Source organism: Rissa tridactyla, chromosome 3, assembly GCF_028500815.1.
Source record: "Rissa tridactyla isolate bRisTri1 chromosome 3, bRisTri1.patW.cur.20221130, whole genome shotgun sequence".
NCBI lineage: Eukaryota > Metazoa > Chordata > Aves > Charadriiformes > Laridae > Rissa > Rissa tridactyla.
This window is the reverse complement of record NC_071468.1, coordinates 13,536,705-13,556,064: the sequence shown is the minus strand read 5'-3', so window position 1 is coordinate 13,556,064 and position 19,360 is coordinate 13,536,705. Positions and strand designations below refer to the sequence as shown.

The following is a 19,360-nucleotide window of genomic DNA, read 5'->3' as shown; positions in this document are numbered from 1 at the left end:
ATTTCAAACTAGCAGTTTCTTGTCCCTTTACTAGAAATTTATCAAGCTTGTTTTACATTTACTATAATTAACTGGTGGATCTCGTATTAATAGGTATTGTAGCTTATTAGAAAGAGCAGTTTTACTCTGTGTGTGAGTGGGGGAGATCACTCCTCGTCTTAGATAAAGCTAATTGCAGAAAGCTGAACGACGCACTATATTCCATTAATGGTCATTTATGGCAGGCCCTTTTCCTGCCTTATTTGCATAACAATAGTAAGCCAAAGAATTCTGTGTCTTTTCCTATTGAGTACTTCCCCTGATCTCTCTGGAATATTTGAATATAATGTAGCGACAACTGTTTAAGACTCTCACAAATTTCAAAGTCTGTTCTTGAAATGAGCTGTTACTAGGGAAATGGTGAAACCTCGGGGTGGGGGGGGAAATATGGGAATAAGGCAGAGGTTTGTTGGGCAGCATTCAAAGAATGAGCTTAAAGTGTATAATAACAATGTCACTTGTCCTATGCTGTTGTTTCTGTAGCAAACCAGTCGGCTATTCTGTGAAACACTGGGAAACACAGTTAACATCCATTTTCACTTCATTGGTATTCTGTCCTTCAGTGAGCACCTGCAAATGGAAAGCAGAAGTATAGTCCCCTTCCAGAGCCTAAACAGTTTGCAATGTTTAAAAGTATCAGTGAACAATATGATTCAGGTACCTGAAAAAACTGAGATGGTAAATTGCTAGAATACAAGTGAAAACATGAAAGCATTTATTTTTGGGACAATTTCCTAATATGTGCTATGCCTGCTATGTGCTATTTTATATCCCTGTTCTTCCCTTAGTAAAAACAACCTGTAATTTTTTCACAGTAACAATCACAACACATTGTAAGTGATGTTCACGCTCCCTGCCGAAGCCTTACTGATAGAAATAAAAGAAAAAGCATCGGCTCAAATTTCGCTTTGCCATCCCACAAAACCCAGCGGGATTAGATATTTCTGGTTGTGGGTAGGTACAATCTAGCATTACCTTGCATTGTGATGGTCTTTTTTGTTTGATATAGAACTTTCACTTCCATTTCCATATTCAATAAAAGTTCGAGGGGGGAAAAAAATCAGAGGTGGGGACATGCTGGGAGCGGAGGAGACCCACGATGAGTGACCAGTGGTGGAGGCAAGAGGGAGGAGGGAGGGAGTGAGCAGGGAGGTGGCAGAAGGAAAGGGCAGTGGGCAGAGCTTGTTTGGAAGGGCTAAGGAGAACTGATGCCTCTCTAAGTCAAGGGGAAAAGTTTACCTATAAAGCGGATTGAAATAGAAAAGCAGCGAGGAACTTCATGCAGAGAAGTGCCTTCAAGGGAAGGTATCAAGAACGAAGCTGCGAGTAGCTGCTGGAGGGGGAAATGAACTGAATGCTCTCCTTGGGTGGGGAGGAGGAGGAGTTGGGAGCAGCTGAAGAAGGGAGGACATGGGCAGAGCCACCGGAGACGCAGCAAGGTGGCTGTGAGACTGAGAGGTGCCCTACCTGAACAAGCTTGTGGCGTGCCACAGCTCGGGGCAGCACCGTGCCATGCAGCTGGCCCCTCTTTCATAGAATTCATGTTGCCATTACGCACCAAGCGGAGGAACTTGCTCAATCTGTCTTGAGCATCCCTGCATCACATCTGTACAGATGTTGGTAATGGCAACCTGTCTTCCTGGACTGGGAAATCTTGCTCATTTAAGGGACTAACGACACAGTCATGCTATAGGAGATGCAATGAAAATATCAAATAAAACCCGGCAGGGGAACAGGGAGTATTTAAAGTGAGAACACAGGTATTTTCCCGATGATACCCAGAGGTGTGCTACTGCTGTAACCTTGTTGGACTTCTCTCTATGGAGGGACCTTCGTCTGTAAAGTCATTGGTAATGTTGAGTAGATTTTACTGTCTAAATATAAATACTGACAGCAGGATTTAGATGACAGTTCATCTGAAATCGTGGGAGCCACCCACTGCCTGGAGAGAAAAGGTGGAAGGATGTTTTAGTCCCCTTCATGGAAAGCCACAGCATGCTAATTGAAACTGTTTCCACAGAGCCCTGAGAACAAGTTACTGAATATTTTTGCTGCTGATTGTGTGGTTAATATTGTCAAAAGGGGTGTGCAGTAGACAGATCTACACAAAAGTAGAGGTGGGGAAAAAAAAAAAAAAGGAAGAGCAAAAAGGTGCGTATAGTCAAGTATTAGGACAGCAGGAGCCCAACCATGCTTGGTCTGAAAGAGAAACTCAGGGAGATGACCTTGAGCAAATATTGGGGTCCTCAAGATACTTCCAAGACCCAATATGGCAATGCAGGTTAGTCTCCATACATCTGAGTCATTCTTTAGCAGAGTTAAGCATCAACTAGGCAAAAAACATGACTGCTAAACCATACCTCAACCTGTCTGTCGAAGTCACTTGCCCGATGATTTTGGTGGTATGGTTGGTGCTGCAAAACCCACTGCTGGTGAAAGGGTCCACTGTGGTCGCTCAGCTCTACTCCTCGTCAAATTACTGAGTGCAAGGTAAGACAGAGAAAATCGGCCATACCAAAACATGCTGCTCTGCTCTTACTTAACTTCGCACTAAAACTGCTGCACTACTGCAATCATCTGCTCGACTGTGAACTTCCAGCAGCTCATTCAGCTAAGGAGAAATGATGTTTCTGGGATGTACCCTCCTGCTGCACCCTGCCTCCGTGGGGTTCTGCACCCCCCTGTAGCTCGTCCCTCTCCACTGGAGCCAAGGAGCCCAGGAGCAGGGAAGTGGCAATTATAAACAGGCATGGAGGGGGTGGGATTTCAACCACTGATGAAGGGGGTAAAACAAGATGGCAGGGAAGGGATGAAGGCAAAGGCAGTAGGCAAAAGGGGAAGGAGCTGGAATGGGTCTTTTCTTGGGGACACAGGGTGGGAGGTTGGGGTCTCTCTGAGGAAAGAGGGTGCCGTAAACATCCATACGCCATACCCATGGAAACAAGAGAGACGGCAAAGGAGGTGAGGGAACAGAAGACAGGCATCAGCAAGGCATCAGCAGGAGTGTGGCAGAAAGCAGGGACAAGAATAAGGACAGCGGAGTGACTGGTGGCTGCTGTTTCCCTTTGATGCTTTCTCTCCACATAAGGCATATGTATCAGGGTGAATATTTAGGAAAGGCATGGCTTATTTCATCCTCAATTAGGCTTACTCATACGACACAAGCCTCTGGGCTTATCAAGGAGCTGAGATACACAGTGCTATTCAGTGGATTCAATCCATCGGGAGTGCCATTTTTATATAGCCCTTCTTATGCCACCTGATACCCTGAAAATTTGTCATTAAATTGAATTAAGGGACAGCTCTTTCTACAGTTCCTCTGATAAAGTGGTTTAAATCAGGTAAAAAAGGAGAAAAGAAGAGGCCCTTGAAGAAACAGGAGTCACACATGACAAATGAAAGAGGAACAAATCATAGGTCCCAGTGTTACCTGTCTCAGAACTCTGATGGAAATGACGGAGCTTATAACAAAATCACACTGTTAATAAAATTGGTTATGAGACTAGAGCGCTATGTATCTATGAATCAACAGCTGAAAACAAAAGAGAACATGTTAGAGTATACCTTTAAAATGGAATTACAGTTCTGCCCATGTCAAGGCATCTCCATGAGGACTGCCTGGATTCTGCAATCGGTTCCTCCTAAGAATGATTACTTTAATTGGAAAGAAGGGCAAGCTGGTATTTGTAAAATATGCCTTGAGAAAGAATTCTGCAGTCTTGCGGTTGAGCAGCCGTTTTCCTCTCCAGCAGCAATGCTGGATTTAAACAGAAGAGGGCATTCATTACCAAGCATCTGAGTTTGCTGAGGGCTCTCGGTTTCCAGAGGGAAGGGATTTGGAAACGGTAATTTTTTTTTTTTTTTATGATTAATAAAGATTCATCATCCAAAAATAAATCTTCTCTAGACATCATGTACCAAGAGGAGTATAAATAATTACAAATTAAAACCTGTCCAGTAAACGGATGTTTGAGGTGCCCTTAAGCAACACTATCCCAAATGCTGACAAAAACCCTGAAAAAACGGGAGGGTTTGAACAGCATGCTAATCTTTTCGATAGCCTGACTTCTAAAACTCTTGTGAGCTGTTAAATAGACCGCAATGGGGAGAGCTGGATCAGAAGCTGAACCAAGACTGATGAAACCTGGATACTGTTCCCGACTGCCATTTGTGAGCTTGGGCAAGATATTTGGTGTGTTTGTGCCTCAGTTTCTTCTCTTAAAAGTGGGGTTAAATGTTAACAAAATCCATAAGCATGAAAATCACTACAGGGTTGCACTTAATGCTGCAGGATGCTGGTATTAGGTTAAGATCACCAATATCAAAGCTAGCCAGTCAGTATGAGTAATGCTATTCACAGATATTTTTATAGTTTTTTCTCGCTCAGAGACGATTTAATATTTGCAATGTATACCAGGCTTTCTCCTGCTGTTCAATGGGCACGCTGCTTGCAGTGCTTGGATGAAAAGACACCTTCTCTAGGAATTTATAAAAGACCTCAGATGAAAGTGTAAGTGCCCTGGTTAGCAGAAAGCTCCCACTACAATCTCCCGGTGCAGTTTGGAAAGTTAGAATAGAATCATAGAATGGTTTTGGTTGGAAGAGACGTTTAAGAACATCAAGTCCAACTGTTAACCTAACACTGCCAAGTCTACCACTAAACCATGTCCCTCAGCACCACATCTACATGTCTTTTAAATACCTCCAGGGATGGCAACTCCCAGTTTTTACTTTCTACCCCAGTTTTTACTTTCTACCCAGTGAGAGCTGTGTACCACCAGAAGGCTTAGTCTGTTGTCCCTTTCATGAAGGGAGCTGACATGATGACCTTGGTGATGGAGCTTTGGTATTCACTGGCAATACAAAGGGTATAATTTACAACACACGGGGTATGCCCACAGTGCCCTGTGCTGGTGGGACGTGCTGGGTATGTGCAAATACAGAGACACACTGTCAACCTCAAGTGCAAGTGAAGAGCATTTGCTTTGGTCTGCAAATTTTCATGTGGACATAGCCCAGGTAACCCAGACACCGAGACAGCTGAGAAGTCCTTTGGTATCAAGCTCCCCAGCCTCTCTTTCTTTTTGAAGTTAGGCATGCAAATTGTTCCAATTTCAAGGCATTTGGTAATCCACAGATAAACAAAGGGTGGTAGAAAGCAGGGAACTAATTTATAAATCTTTCTGCACTTTCACCTTTCTACAGCTGCTGTGCAGTGTGCTGGCAGATAGATGGCTCTGCATCAGGTTTATCTGCCTCAGGAACAAGTCACAGCCAGCTGCAGGATCACCATCTGCGACCTTCAGGGCCCAGAGATACCCTAAAGGCTGCAACTTCTTCCCGCTATCTCTGCTAACACGACAGGACCAACCGGACAGGAGAAGAATAATGATGCTCTATGCACTATCCCAGACAGTTTCGAATGAGCACTGTGCGTTAAAAAAATACGTTTTATTATTTAAATTATTCTGTAAGCAAAGCAACACGTCTCGCCTTTTCCTCGTGATGATGCAGGGCATACAGAACAGCTGAATATGCAATTGCTGCTTAATTCAAGACCCAGACAGTGTCATTAAACATATTTTGTTGCAGAGCAAAATTACTTCAATAGCAAATTGCATTTGTCTCAATCATGAAAATGCAACTTACAATATTATTATGGATGTTGCTTCTTTTTTTTTTTATTGTAGGTGTTAGTCTAGCTAGATAATTATGGGTCTGTCAGTATTTTCATTAAAATCTTTTCATTTTTCAGGATGTGTAAGTCAGCCAGCCTTAAAAATTAAAGCTTAACGGGTGAGTCACCTCTTCAGAAGCCAAATACCACTGTAACTACATTGCTACCTAAAAACAGAAAGAGAAAGGAAAGAAGAAAGGAAAAAGAAATGATGTTTCTAGGTTCTTAGAATCACAAGGCTAACAACGATCCATGCACATGCTGGTGTACAAAGACCAAAGTATGTATTTCTCCTACATATATGAGATTAATGAACATTTTTCCAGATGAGTAACTGCTAAATTGGTAAATCTCTGTATTAACATATGAACAGATTGCTGCAAATGTAAGCAATAATTTGAGTAGTTGTACCAGATTGCCGCTACTTAACTGGTGGCTTCAGCTATCTCCCCGTTTAAGAGGTAATAACGACTTCGGAGTTTAATAGAGCTAAATAATATGCTTTTGTCGCCAGCTTCCCTAGGTATGTTTTCGCACTACGGGGTGGTTCTCCACACAAAGCCTGAAGTTCCAGGCCAGAGCTCAGGCTCCCAACGCCACACCGGGCCCCTCGGCGACCATGCGCTTGGTGAGGGGGCGGCGGGCCCGGCTGTTTGGTCTTGGGAGCTGAAAGAAGAAACCCGGGTTCAGTCACCAGCGCCCGGTTACGCCCCGGTGTGTGTGTGTGTGTTTCAGGGACGGGAAAGCAAAGGGGAAGCCCGCCGGGGGTAAGGCGGAGGAGGGTCCGGGCGGGCCGGCCGCGTCGCCATGGCAACGGCGCCTTAAGGTGGGAGGGCGGGATCATGGCGGCCGCCGCCATGGCTCACGCTAACCCTGTGGTGAGGGGCAGCGGCGGCTGCGAAGCCGGGCCTGGTCTGGACCCCGCAGCGCGTAGCCGGGCTCGGGGGCTGCGGAAAGCCCGGGGTGTGGGGGGGTGTCTGGCTGACCGACCCTCCGCGCTGCAGGGAGGGAAGGAGGGGATGGAAATCGCCTCCCCCTCCCCGGGTCCGGCGTGAGGCAGTGCCGCCGCCCGGAGTGTCCGGGAGAATCGCTGGGGCCCGACGGCCGCTCCCTGGCGCGGGAAGGCCAAGGGTGGCTTCGAAAGCCGTTATTTTGAGGGAGGGTTCGTTAAAAAAAGTGGTTTTGTGGGCAAAAGCGTGGTGTTGGGGTTTGGTGTGAGCCAGTGGCCCACACCTGCAGGCTGTGGAGGGCTGCAGCGTAAGCTCAGTGGTGCCAGGGAGAAAGGTGGTGGTTTTTATTCCCCTCTGTGTTTCATCTGCTACTGCCCCTCCTTATGTGGGACTTCAGAGGGTCCTTCAGAGGGTCCTTCAGATTACAGTAATCCCGGGGGAGGCCCTGGGGGCTTCACTTTTAAGATGTGGTTTTGGCTTTGCTGGAGTGGGGTGTTGATCAGTCCCTCACCGCCACCCCACTGTATACAAAGAAAACCAGAGTTTTCCCTGTTCATGGCGCTGGGTGTTTCCAGTATAGATGGGCTGGTTCTGGCAAAGGAGTGCCTGTGTGCGAGGGGGTAAAACTGGCGTACAGCAATGTCTGCACTGTAACCATTTTTCTCTAATTTAGAAGCATGCAGTGCTTGAATTTTACTGTTGCTATGTACAGTTTTTAGATAGCATAATAAATATTTGTACTTATTGTAAAACTCAATGCAATGTAGCTTGGCAGTCCTGGGGGAGAGGAATAGGTCTGTTGAATGACTTAAATTCAGTTTCTGTTCTGGGTTAACAATGAAGGCAAAGCATTTGACGTATGGGCTAGTCGACATCTTTTAGTGTAGTGGTATAGGAGTCAAATATTTTTATTTTTTTTTCCTTAGTATCCTGAAATGAGCTGGGGAAATTCTTGTAGATCTCTAGCCTCCCGTAAGAAATCATACATGAGTATGGTTATTTTAAAGTATTGCTATGTTGTGCTGATAGCTTTTTTGCGAAAAGTGTAACTTTTTACTTCTTAATAACTTCTAGGTTTTTTTAAAACAAATTGTTTATTGTCTGCAGTTTAGAACAACTTTAGAGCAGTAAAATGCTAATTTGATGCTGTTAGAAAAACGTAAATTAATATCGCAGAATCTTCTCAGCTTCATTTTTCACCTTGTATAGGCTGTACTGGTGGTAATGATAGTCAAGATTGATAAGCTTTAAATTGCTAAAAGCTTATTATCTTGCATTTGTATTTGAATGGTTGAGTCTTGAAGCTTATGTGTGTCTGTTGCCCTGGTCTGACTGGAGGATTAGGATTTAGTTACTGGCATAGGCAGAAGAAGGAATAAAATGTTGTGTTGGAGTTCTGTTATAATGCAAGATGAATGATATGTATTGATAACTATGGTGTTAAAATTTCCCTAGCTAAACTACTATACAACATCACACTATTACCACAAAGAAAAAAAAAATCTCTGTTATTTCTTGCAAGTTACTTATGTTATGCTTCTGATAGAATTGGCTCATCTCATTTTTAGTAGCTTGTATTGTTTGTTTGTTTGCCTTTAAGTTAGGGGCGATGACACTGGAATGATACTAAGTGGTAAATGTCAGTTTTAAATTGACATTTTAGACAGGCTTGTTTGAAAATACAGCACAGCAATTGTTTTTGTAATGTTTCTGGGATTTTCTTAAGCATTTCTGTAGCCCGCAGAAACCAGTATTTTGAGGCTCGAATCCGGTATTTTTCCAGGGATGTCTGTTCCCAGGGATATCAGAATTAGTGAATGGACTTCCAGATCTGGTGGACTTGCAAACCTTTGCACTTGAGCATTCTGTTTAGTACACTGGTCTCTTCACGCTGTTCAGTTTGTTACAGTAGTTTATGCAGCCAGATTAGACTTTGTGCTATCATTTCAAATGACTTAATGTTCCTCTGAACTTGATTTTTTTCCTCTCTTTTTAATATATAGCCTAAACTATACAAGTCTATTATTGAAGATGTGATTGAAGGTGTGCGGGAGCTCTTTGCAGAAGAAGGTGTAGAGGAACAGGTTCTGAAAGACTTGAAGCAGGTTTGTTGGGTTCCCCTGCATTAATAAAAGTTGTGTATTTTTTTTCTTTTGCAATGAGGTTCCTCTCTGTTTCTTTGCCCTCCAAAACATACAAAATTTTGCCCTAACTTAGAATTTCAAATATCCTGCAAATGATCTGTTGGGCTGCTGGAAGTCAAAATTCAGTAGTGGATGGTTTACCATGTTTATTGGATAGAATCAGTCAATTTACTCTTGGAATAACTAGGAATACATTCTTATCATTTTAGATGTGGTTTGTTTTTAAAGCTGATATCTGCTGACCTTAATAATAATCTTTCTACAGCTTTGGGAAACCAAGGTGATGCAGTCTAAAGCAACAGAAGGCTTCTTCAGACATAGCCACCATTCTCCACAGTTTACCCTGCAGTTGCCGCACAATTTTCACCGTGTTCTGCAGGCTTCAGCAGGTCAGATGTTACGGAACACAGCAGATACACTTTAAGAATAGCTCAGTGTTTCAAGAATCTTTTTGGAAGACTTGAGAGTGCTGCAATAATCTTGGTTTGTGATGCTGATGTATATATCTAGCATGATGGGGAACAGTAATTGTTTGAAAGCTGGATTTGAGCAATAAAGGATGAATTAAACTTTGATAAACTAATGCAGTTATGTCTCCATGGTTTTGATCTGCTGCTTATTTCCAGTAGCAAAACGTGAAGAGAATTTTAGCCGCCTTCTTTGCAGTCCAGAAGCGTAGCCCTTCAATTGCAAATTGACCAGCAGGGTTAAGCTTTCACTTCTCCTTTTCATGTGTGGCTTGACGTGAGTGAAGGTTGTATTGCATGTGTGTGCCATACAGCTCTACTGTCATGTTGGAGTTTAATTTGGTTCTGTCCTTGTTAAAATGCAATCCCTGGCCCAAACAGAAGAGTGTGAGTTTTTTGGTTTGTCTTTCTTTCAGGTAGGTTTCCTAAGAGCAGTATTCCCATTGCAGAGAAATACTTGACTTTCACACAGACTCTGGTATCAAGACCTATTCTTCTCAATTAAGTCCAGCTGAGCGCTGTGGGACTGTTATGGTAGAGTGTAATGCTCAGCTGAGGCTTCTTCCGGTGTGAGAGGCCGTTAGGACGTTTCTGCATAAAGGACAAAAAAACCCCATATGAGATAATTTAACGAAAATATGTGTTGTAGTACACTTCAAAGATGGGCAGGCACTTCTCATCTGTTTTTTTATAGTCTTCATAGTTGAATGGACTGGTTTTGGAGACAGATTTTTTTTTTTTTTTATTTATTTCATGTGGTTAAAGGGAATATGCTTTTGCGTTTATTTGTTATTGGGGCCTTTATGTTTAATGAGCTTTACCTTGTTACTCCTAAGTTTTGGAAGGGCAATATTAAGGCAAAATAATCTATTGAAGCCAGTGAAGTGTTTTTCTTTTGTTTGTTGTTGTTTTTTTGTTTTTTAAATGGGATTTGAATTGTCCTAGTGCTAGAGACTTTCAAATAGTTAGGGCTACCTAAATTGTTTTTTTCTTGAAGCCTGGGAAAGTTTTTCTTTTGGCTTATCTTCCACTGAAGTCAGTATTGAGTGCTTTTTAAAATCCCACCCTACTGTTCCTACTATTGGCACCATTGGATTTGCTCTGGTGCAGAAAAATACTTGCATGTTTTCCTCATGTTGACAAGGCGATACATTTTACCTTATGTTTTTGGTCATGTTAATATAGTAGCATCGCACATCTGTCCTCCTAGTTGATGTAATAAATAGAAATGGCATGCTTGATTTTTACAGTGCAGCTTAAACAGATCAAATAGTTACATAGAAATATTTTTAAAACCAAAAAAACAATCTCGAAGACCAGCTTTTAGCAAAATGTAAGTTTTATAAATTCAGGGTATAACCTCTCCCCATGAGTACAGCGTAAGCTTGAAGGAACATAAAAGGAAGCATATTCAAGAGCCTTATCTAGATGTGCTTACTTGTTTATTGATCTAATAAGTATGAACTGAAGTTAGATTGCTTTAGTTTCAGCAGTGCTTGCTGTAAATTACTGAAAGATCGGCTGTGTCTGAGAAATTCATGTTTTTGTAAAGTGGCTTTTTTTCCCCCCGTATAGCTTCTTTAGTCATCCCAACTGGCAGAGGCTTTCCACATTTCACGGCAGCAGACATGGTATGTAGCTGTAGCGACATTTTATTTCAATGTTGATTATTCTGAGTTCTAAATGATTTAAGTTTGTCAGTTGTTAATAGGCATAAGGGGACGCAAGTATTAAATACTTTCCATGTATAGATACTTTTGGACAGCATTTAGGGACTGAAAAAGTAGCATTTCTCATGACGGTTTCATCTGTCCAATATGGTATAGTAGTCAAGGGAGCAGGAGTCCTGCTGAGAGAATTGACAGCTGAAGAAACTCACTTGCTTCTAGCCCTGTGGATTGTGGGTTTTTTTGTTTAAAAACGAAAACCATGCAAAAATTAAGAGTCTGTGGAGGGAGAGCTGTAACTCTGCTGCTGCTGTTTGAGTAGTGAAAAAGGATGGGGATCTACCAGTTGGTTTTGCAAGCAGTGCCACCAGAAATGTGTTGGAAGAAATGGCTGCCTGTATTTAGCCCATAGGATGGAATTATAGTGGAAATGCACATCTACAGTGCATTTATTAAATTAACAATTTAATAACAACATTTAAAAAATTGTTCTTATTACTGGGTGTTAAAATAATGCATGATTGGGAAATGTTAGCACTAGTGAAGCTGGGAGCAGCATTTTCTGTGAGGTATAGAAATCATCTAGAAGAGAATTAGTGTGTTTAGGGTTGACAGGTTCTGAACTCTGGGCATGGAAAAATTTCTTTGGGGAGGGGCTATTAATTGTCAGAGCTTAATGACTTTGAGTGCCTCCTGAGCCTCAGGCTAACTGGCTTGCCAAGCTGAAATATAATATTGGGAAGATGTTTGTGTAACATGCAAGTTTCCTGATTTAAAACTAGGATATCCCTGGAACAGCTAGTTTGAAAGGGAGCCGTGTGTCCAACTCTTTGCTTTCCCGGAGAAAAAGAGAATGTGAAGTGACTTCATAGGCCCAGGCAAGGAGTTTGTGCTGTGTGGAGTAATGCAAAAGCTTAGGTGAAAGTGTCTCTGAATGGGGAAAAAATACCTTTCTGGATGGTGCGTACATTGAGCGGGGATAGGAAAGTGTTCTGTTAACAAAAAGAGAATATGATAACTGGAAAATAGGAAACATGGCAAGTCATTATCCTGTGAATACAGAACACACTTTACCTGTCTAAATCTCAAAAGTGTGAAGCAACTCTTTAGTAAAGATGATCACAAAAAGGCCCTCGTTCACGTTTTGTCTGGATACGTTAGTGTGACATTTAGGGCCCTAGGAGATAAAGTATGAACTATTTCTTAATAAAGCTCCTGTGTCTCTAGGGCGCTTCACGAGCGGGTGCAACTCTTACTCTCCCTTCGGGTATTGCTTATCCTATACATGTGCCGGCTGGAGTGACGCTACAGACAGCAGCTGGTAAGATTACAGAGGAGATGTGACATGTTACACTGCATTGACTGCATGTGGATATTGAAAGATGGTCCTGAGCGCTGTAGATAAAACAAATGTGAAATATAGGTGGGTAGAGCCAGTTATCCTCCTCTTCCTTTGTAGTTTGTGTTTGTAATTGCTGCATAGGGGAAATAATTACCTTGATTAGTTAGTGTGTCAATTGTGTGCACTTGCAAGATCAGTTAACGTGGGCTGCCAGGTGATGCCTTTTTTTTGTTTTACAACTGCTCACAAATGTGTTCCTTTGTCAGACCAGACATAGGTATCTTCTCCTATATGAGGGACAGTCTTCCACGTTTTAAAAAGGTAATGGCATCCTGGTGCTTCAGAATCAAATTGATTTCTTATTCAAATAAAATCCAACCATCCATTAACCTTTTTGTCACACTCTTTTGCTGATGAAACTGCCTGTACTGCTTGTACAAAAATGTACTGCTTAGGGTGCGATGAGTAGAAGGCTTATTTCATTCATAGATTGACTCTTTCCTCAAACAGCTGTTCTTTAATGAGAATTAATGTCACTAGGTATCTGTTTCAGGAATAATTCCTAAAGTCTTGAGACCTATAGGCTGGTGACTCTGCGTGTGTAAGCATGTGTGTGGGCAAAGAATCATTAAATGAAATTGGGAACTTAGCTCTGGCATCTTAGTTCTAACACTAATAATAATAACTTTAAGGATTCAGTATTTGGAGTGGTTTTCATACAATGAGAAGATAGATACTGTGTTCAGTTTTGGGCCCCTCGCTACAAGAGGGACATTGAGGTGTTGGAGCGTGTCCAGAGAAGGGCTACAAAACTGGAGAGGGGTCTGGAGGACAAACCTTATGAAGAACGACTGAGGGAGCTGGGGTTGTTTAGCCTGGAGAAGAGGAGGCTGAGGGGAGACCTTATCACCCACTACAACTACCTGAAAGGAGGTTGTAGAGAGATGGGGGCTGACCTCTTCTCCCTGGTGACAAGTGATAGGACGAGGGGAAACGGGTTCAAGTTACGTCAGGGGAGGTTTAGATTAGATATTAGGAAACATTTTTTCACTGAAAGGGTTATTAAACATTGGAATAGGCTGCCCAGGGAGGTGGTGGATTCACCATCCCTGGAGGTGTTTAAAAAAAGGGTAGATGGGGCACTTAGGGGCATGGTTTAGAAGTGGCTCTTGTCAGGGTAGGCTAAAGGTTGGACTCAATGATCTTAAAGGTCCCTTCCAACCTCAACAATTCTATGATTCTATGGTAAACTATGAGTCTCTTTTTTTTTTTTTTTTTTTTTTTTTTTTTTTTAAACTAAACTAGGCAGGTTTTTTTTAGAGGGGATACCTAAAGGTCCTTAAAGGAGTGAACTGTCCCTGTAGCTGTGGAATAGTTTACTGTTTCATCTTGTATTCCTTAGTTTCTGAAATGACATGGAAACAAATTCAAACCAGGATTTTCTTTTTTTTCTTTTCTTTCTTTTCTTTTTTTTAATCCAGTATGTAATTAAACTATTGAACTTACTGCCACAGGGTATTGTGGAGGCCAAAACCAAAAAGAAGTATTAAACATGATAGTATGGGTGGAAGCTCTGACTGACAAAGCCTCTGAACGCTTACTTTTCAAAGGCCGAAATTGTGCCTGGGGAAAGTACAGCTTTGTAAACATCCTGTTTCTCATAGTTTGCCTGAGTGTTTGCTATCGGTTATTAGTGCTAACGGGACAGTGGCCTGGATGAACCTGTAGTTTAAACCACTGAAGCAGTTTTTAACTCTTCCCTTTGTAGGGCAGCTTTATAAGGTAAATGTGCCTGTTATGGTTACACAGGCCCCAGGAGATGCAAGTATTCTACATCATCCTGTTCAGCAGATATTTCAGTCCCTTGGGCAGCCTTCAGTTCTGCAAGCCAGCATTGCCACTGTTGCACAGGTGAATGCATCTTCTGCCCAGGCAGCTGCTGAAACACTGCAACCTCAGGAGACTGCTGTCCAACAGATCATGGTATTTCAACCAAATGTTGTGGAAAAAAAACACCTGGAGAACTCTGCTAATACTACATCGGTCCAGCAGCCTTCTGTGAGTCAGCAGCAACTTGCAGCTAATGCAGTGTTGAATCAGTGTGCAGACTCAACAGAAAAATCCCAGCACGGCAGTCTTCACACAGCTGTGTTTACTCCAGAATCCTCTGAAGGGTTTTCTCCTGCTGAATCCTTGGCAAACAACTCAAGCAGTGTAATGCTGGATGTGGAGGGGCAGTTAGACATTGAGCCTCAGGGGTTGGTGCAGCAGCAGGTGTCTGATGATATCATTGACCTGATTATCACAGGCAAAAGTTTGGATGACAGCACCGTTCTGAAAGATCAGGGCAGCATTGCTTCCTCTGACAAGGTAAGACCTTTTATTTCTCAGCTGGTGAAAATACATCCGTTGGAGATGGTTGGTTGAAGTATCGTAAGATCAAGCACATCTGTAAGTGACAAGTAGCACCTCTAAACTATAATAATTAAAATTATTATCCTTTTAAAGTTCATTCTTGAGCTTGTTTTGAATAGCGGTGGTTGACCGCTTAATTTTTACATTAAGAATTTGTCACAAATATTGCTGAAATACTGGGATTGAAGAGAATGTAAATCTAAAAAATGCTAAAAGCATAAGGATAGAATCTATTCTTAGACTTACTGACTAATTTTGGGGGATAATAGTTTTGGGTTTTTTTGTGACTGAGCAGACATGAATGACCCTCTGAGAACTTCCTTGTCATTCTGGCACTGAATCTGCATATGGATACTGGCCAGTTAATGGGCAAATTGCTTATGCTGTGTCAGCTGGGATTAGTTTTAATTTGTAATGTGTGAAGAGCGTTTAACTTGAATTGAGAATGCATATTGAGTATGAAAAGTCTGATTTGATAAGTGAAAATCTGCTGGAAGGAAATGTATTTCTCTCCTCAACAAAGTAGAATTCAGCTAGAGCTGTGTGAAAAACGTAAATTATTTTAATTAACAGGCCACTTTCCTGACCTCATCTAGGTTTTGTTCCAGAAATTGTTTGCAGATGTTTTAAGTTAAGGCTGGCTTGCTGACTTTGAGTTGTAGCGCTTGAATGTGATTGAGGCAAATTTATTAAATGCAAATTTAATGACAGTAATGACAAATGACTGTAAATAGAATGCATGTTAACATTGCTCATCAGAACTTTGATGGCAGGATGGTGAAGTCTGTCCGTAGTAAGAATGGAAGGTCAAAACAAAGTGTTATTTTTTTGAACTAGAAAGTGTATATGGATGTGAATTAAGTGCTACAATAAAGATTTAATGAGAAACCGAAGATGGTTGAAAGCTTAAAGCCCTTTTATGCTCCTGTGAATGATCTGTTTAGGAATTCTAGCACTTTTATGAACACTAACTTGACGTACTGAAATATTTACTGTCTCTTTCAGCTTTTTATACCTTATTTAAACACAGCATTTTGATTGAGTTGAGGGAGAGGGATGAGTTAGTCTTGACTTTTATTTAAAAAATGAAAAAAGCTATTTTTTGGGGTGGGGGAGTAGCTTGTTTCCTTTTTTCTTTTTTTTGTTTGTTTTGTTTTTGGAGTTTGCTTTGCAATAGAAATTCTAACGGTCCACTTGATCGTCTTTTTTTTTTTTTCTTAAAAAAAAAAAAAGTTGTTTGAATACAATAGCGTTTAAAGAAAAGTCTAAGAAAATGACTTTCTGTATTGCTGGGGAATATTTGTCATGGATTCCATTGAAGGTTAGGTGTAAGAACAAGATTTGCAAATGTGGTCAGGGTTTAGAAGTAGGCCAGGACTTGAAACTCTCATTTCAGTGCCCCAGTCTTATTGCTTTATTAAACAAGAGTCTCAGCTTTCACTGTTCAGTACAAAGCCTATGTGGTGTTAATTCACAGGCTGTCTCTGGTCTCTTTTATTCCTGTCAGATGGAACCTACTGAGCAGATGGAATCTAATTTACGGTCAGAGAAGGATATCTGCAGTGACATTGAAGGCATAATTCAGCTAGATGGTACTGGTGATGTTTCTCCCAGGGAAGAAATACCACATACAAAAGATAGGGAAGAGAATGAATTCATTGGCTTTATTGAATCAGAGGATCTAAAAGCTCTGGAGGATGAGGATGAGGAAGACGATGATGAAGAATGTGACAGTATTTCAAACACGGAGTCTAGCAGCAGTGGTGGTGATAATGAAGAGCCCCAAATAGAAATAGTTGAGGAGGTAATTTACTTTTAAGCTTTGTGAAACACATTACAATAGTGTATCTATCTTCACTGTTGCATTGTTGGACCTAGAAACAGTTCCTGTTAAGTTTAATGCAGAGAATGCATAGTTAAGTTATATACCTCTTGAGATAGAAGGTACTGCTGAGAAACTACTCGAGAGCGCGTTATGAGGAGCGTGGACAAATGAAAGAGATGTTGAGAAGTCATTTGTTAATTGTATGAATTAAAATACTTAATTACCAGAGTTAAAGTTCTGTGGCAAAGCGCTGACCCCAGTTGAATGGAGTTCTGCTTTTTATTTAAGTAAGATTGGGGTGCAGATCTAGGTTTGTTTTCCTTCTGAAGGTCCACAGGGGTTTAGACAGAGAAGAGAACAATGTGATACAAGCACGTGTATTTCCTAGGAAAAGGCTTTTCTTAAAGATGTGCACTTTCGTGTCCTGGAGATTCATAAGAGAATCAACTCATAGCATCTGGACTTCAGATAAATACCAGCTGATAGTTACTGGGGTCAGCTTTGTCAGTTAGCAGTCTTGCTTTTTGATCTGTGTTTTTGTTTAGAGTGTTTTTGTTTTCGAGAACATAAGTGTGTGAAGATGCTTATAAGTAAGCTTTGTGCAACATGATCTCATAGCATCTAGGTCTTGATTTTTGCAACGGTAACCTTTATTGTTCTAGATGTGTTTTATGACAAGTATATTCAAGGCTGTTCTGAAAGATGTATAAAATAAAATTTTAATCTCTAGGACCCCTTAAATTCTGGTGATGATGTCAGTGAACAGGACATTCCAGACTTGTTTGACACCGACAATGTGATAGTTTGTCAGTATGACAAGGTACAGTATATAGTTTTATCTTTGTTCCTTAATCATTCTAAATAATATCTCCAGAAAATCCATGTCTGGTCTACTGTCAGTGCCTTTTAAAGAAAATCTAATGTAATAGTTGAGTGTTTAAATTGTGTTTAGGTGACAATAGTCTGAAGACTTACTTGCTGTTTTCTGAAATGAGGATAATCAGTGGGTTCATAATGGCCTATTAAAGGAAAAGGAAAGGGGACCAAATCTTGCAAAACTAAGATTTGTAAAGCTGCCAAAAGCTTATGCATTTCCTTAACTTTTAAGTAATATCAACAGCTCCATAGATGTGTGTATGCGTTTTCAGCCATGAATTAAAACTTTAGAAATGGGTAACAGAAAGAGGAGTGTGTGCACTTTTGGATTTTTTGTCTCTGAAGTGCTTAGTGAGAGATTTTCCTACTAGAATTCTGTCAGGTCTAAAAAAACAGAACAGTTGTTAAGGGCCATTTTGCCCTCCTTCATTTTAGTGTTTAAAATTCAACCTTATTTTGAACTCTTTAAGATCAAATTAAGTACTTCTAACTCTGGAGTGGTTTTGGACACTTACATGTCAGTAGTTTGAAAGATGACAAAACAAAGTGCATATTTTATTTTGAAACAAATTGGAAAAATTGTGTATAGTTTGCTTAAGAATGTGCCTTGGCTTTTATTCTTTCAGAAGTGACTAGGGATAATTTTTTTGTGTGTGTTGAGTGAGGCCTGCTATAAGGGTGTCTGTGTTGCTAAGAAAATTGTCTTTACTAAAGTGTAACAGATTGAGTGTTTCTGAAACTGGTTATTTTGTAAAATGTAGTTACAGGGATGTGTGTAGAAAATGCATCTGAAACTGAGCTGCAGTGTCTATATTGTATTGAAAAGGTACACAAAGTTTTGAAGCTTTGTAACTCAGTTTGATGTTACAGATGCTATAGGTAGTGGATATTGTTATCTGCAGCAACTTTTGTCTGCAATAAGCTGAAAAATGGTTTGAAAATTTTTAAAAACTGATAGGTAGTTCAGTGCTGGACATGTCTGTAGGAGACTTAAGATCAGATGTTATTAGACAGTAACAGTTAGAGGAGCTGGGGGAAGATGTTGGTAACTTTCCCCTCTCCTATATAGATTTAATAAAACACGTAGGCCTAGTAGAAAGCAGATGGAAACAGCTATCCATTAGATTACCTTGTTACCTATAAAATAATGCTGTTGGCAAAATTACTGTCCTGTTTCTTTTGGTTTTCCCCTCCTTTCTCTTTCTGAACTTGAAAATAGACTGATGCTCAAAATCCAAGGCATCTTCTAGAAATGTTTAAAATTCCTTCTTTTACTATTAAACAATAACTTTCTTCAGGCCTTTAAAAAGAGACAGACTATGCAAATTCTTTCTTACTGTTTTGTATGGCAGTATTTGCTTTTGAGCAAAGTTTTACTGTTTTGAGCCTTATCCTAATGTCTCTGTGCACACAATATTGCTTTACGGTGCATGTGGGAGAAGGAAACCACTGCATTTCAGTTAAGCCATACTTGTTTGCAAGATGCAGTATATTTTGGGACTGATACACAAATGAAATTACTCCATTATTGTCTTGTTTTCTTGCCAGTGTTGAGTTGCCACACAGCTGCCTTTGTGCCTTTTTTTGGGGGTGGGGGATAAGCTGTATGTGTGTGCTAAGATTCAGGAGGCTGTTCCTTTGAGAGGGCAGGGAATTCATTATAAACAATTGAAATCTACTGCCTCTATTGGATATCTGTGGTGTGATCGGTGGCAGTGTTTCAGGCTATCAGGATTTTAAAAGAAAAACAAAGCTTGTAAGCCAAGTTATGCTTAAAAACTTTTTCTTTAAAAAAATGGATGGTCTAATATTTTTTGGGGAGGGGGGCATTAATTTATTTTTTTCATCAGATACATCGAAGTAAGAACAAATGGAAGTTCTACTTAAAAGATGGAGTGATGTCCTTTGAGGGTAAAGACCATGTTTTCGCAAAAGCCGTTGGAGATGCAGAGTGGTGA

At 40.8% G+C, this 19,360-nt stretch overlaps 1 protein-coding gene across 1 annotated transcript; it reads left to right on the top strand.

The window, feature by feature from the left end:
• The first annotated feature begins 6,573 nt into the window (after nt 1-6,573).
• GTF2A1L (general transcription factor IIA subunit 1 like) lies at nt 6,574-19,360 on the top strand. The gene is made up of 9 exons (XM_054196744.1): nt 6,574-6,594; nt 8,670-8,771; nt 9,076-9,199; nt 10,853-10,908; nt 12,172-12,265; nt 14,055-14,656; nt 16,209-16,505; nt 17,257-17,346; nt 19,253-19,360. Exons 1-9 carry the CDS (start codon nt 6,574-6,576, stop codon nt 19,358-19,360), a joined length of 1,494 nt encoding a protein of 497 aa, XP_054052719.1.

What these genes read in the sequence shown, in the direction of transcription:
- GTF2A1L (XM_054196744.1), top strand. Translation starts at nt 6,574, where the DNA reads ATGGCTCACGCTAACCCTGTG. An exon ending in GCATTGCTTCCTCTGACAAG is followed by an intron (nt 14,657 to 16,208) that starts GTAAGACCTTTT and finishes TATTCCTGTCAG; the next exon opens with ATGGAACCTACTGAGCAGAT. An exon ending in AAATAGAAATAGTTGAGGAG is followed by an intron (nt 16,506 to 17,256) that starts GTAATTTACTTT and finishes TTTAATCTCTAG; the next exon opens with GACCCCTTAAATTCTGGTGA.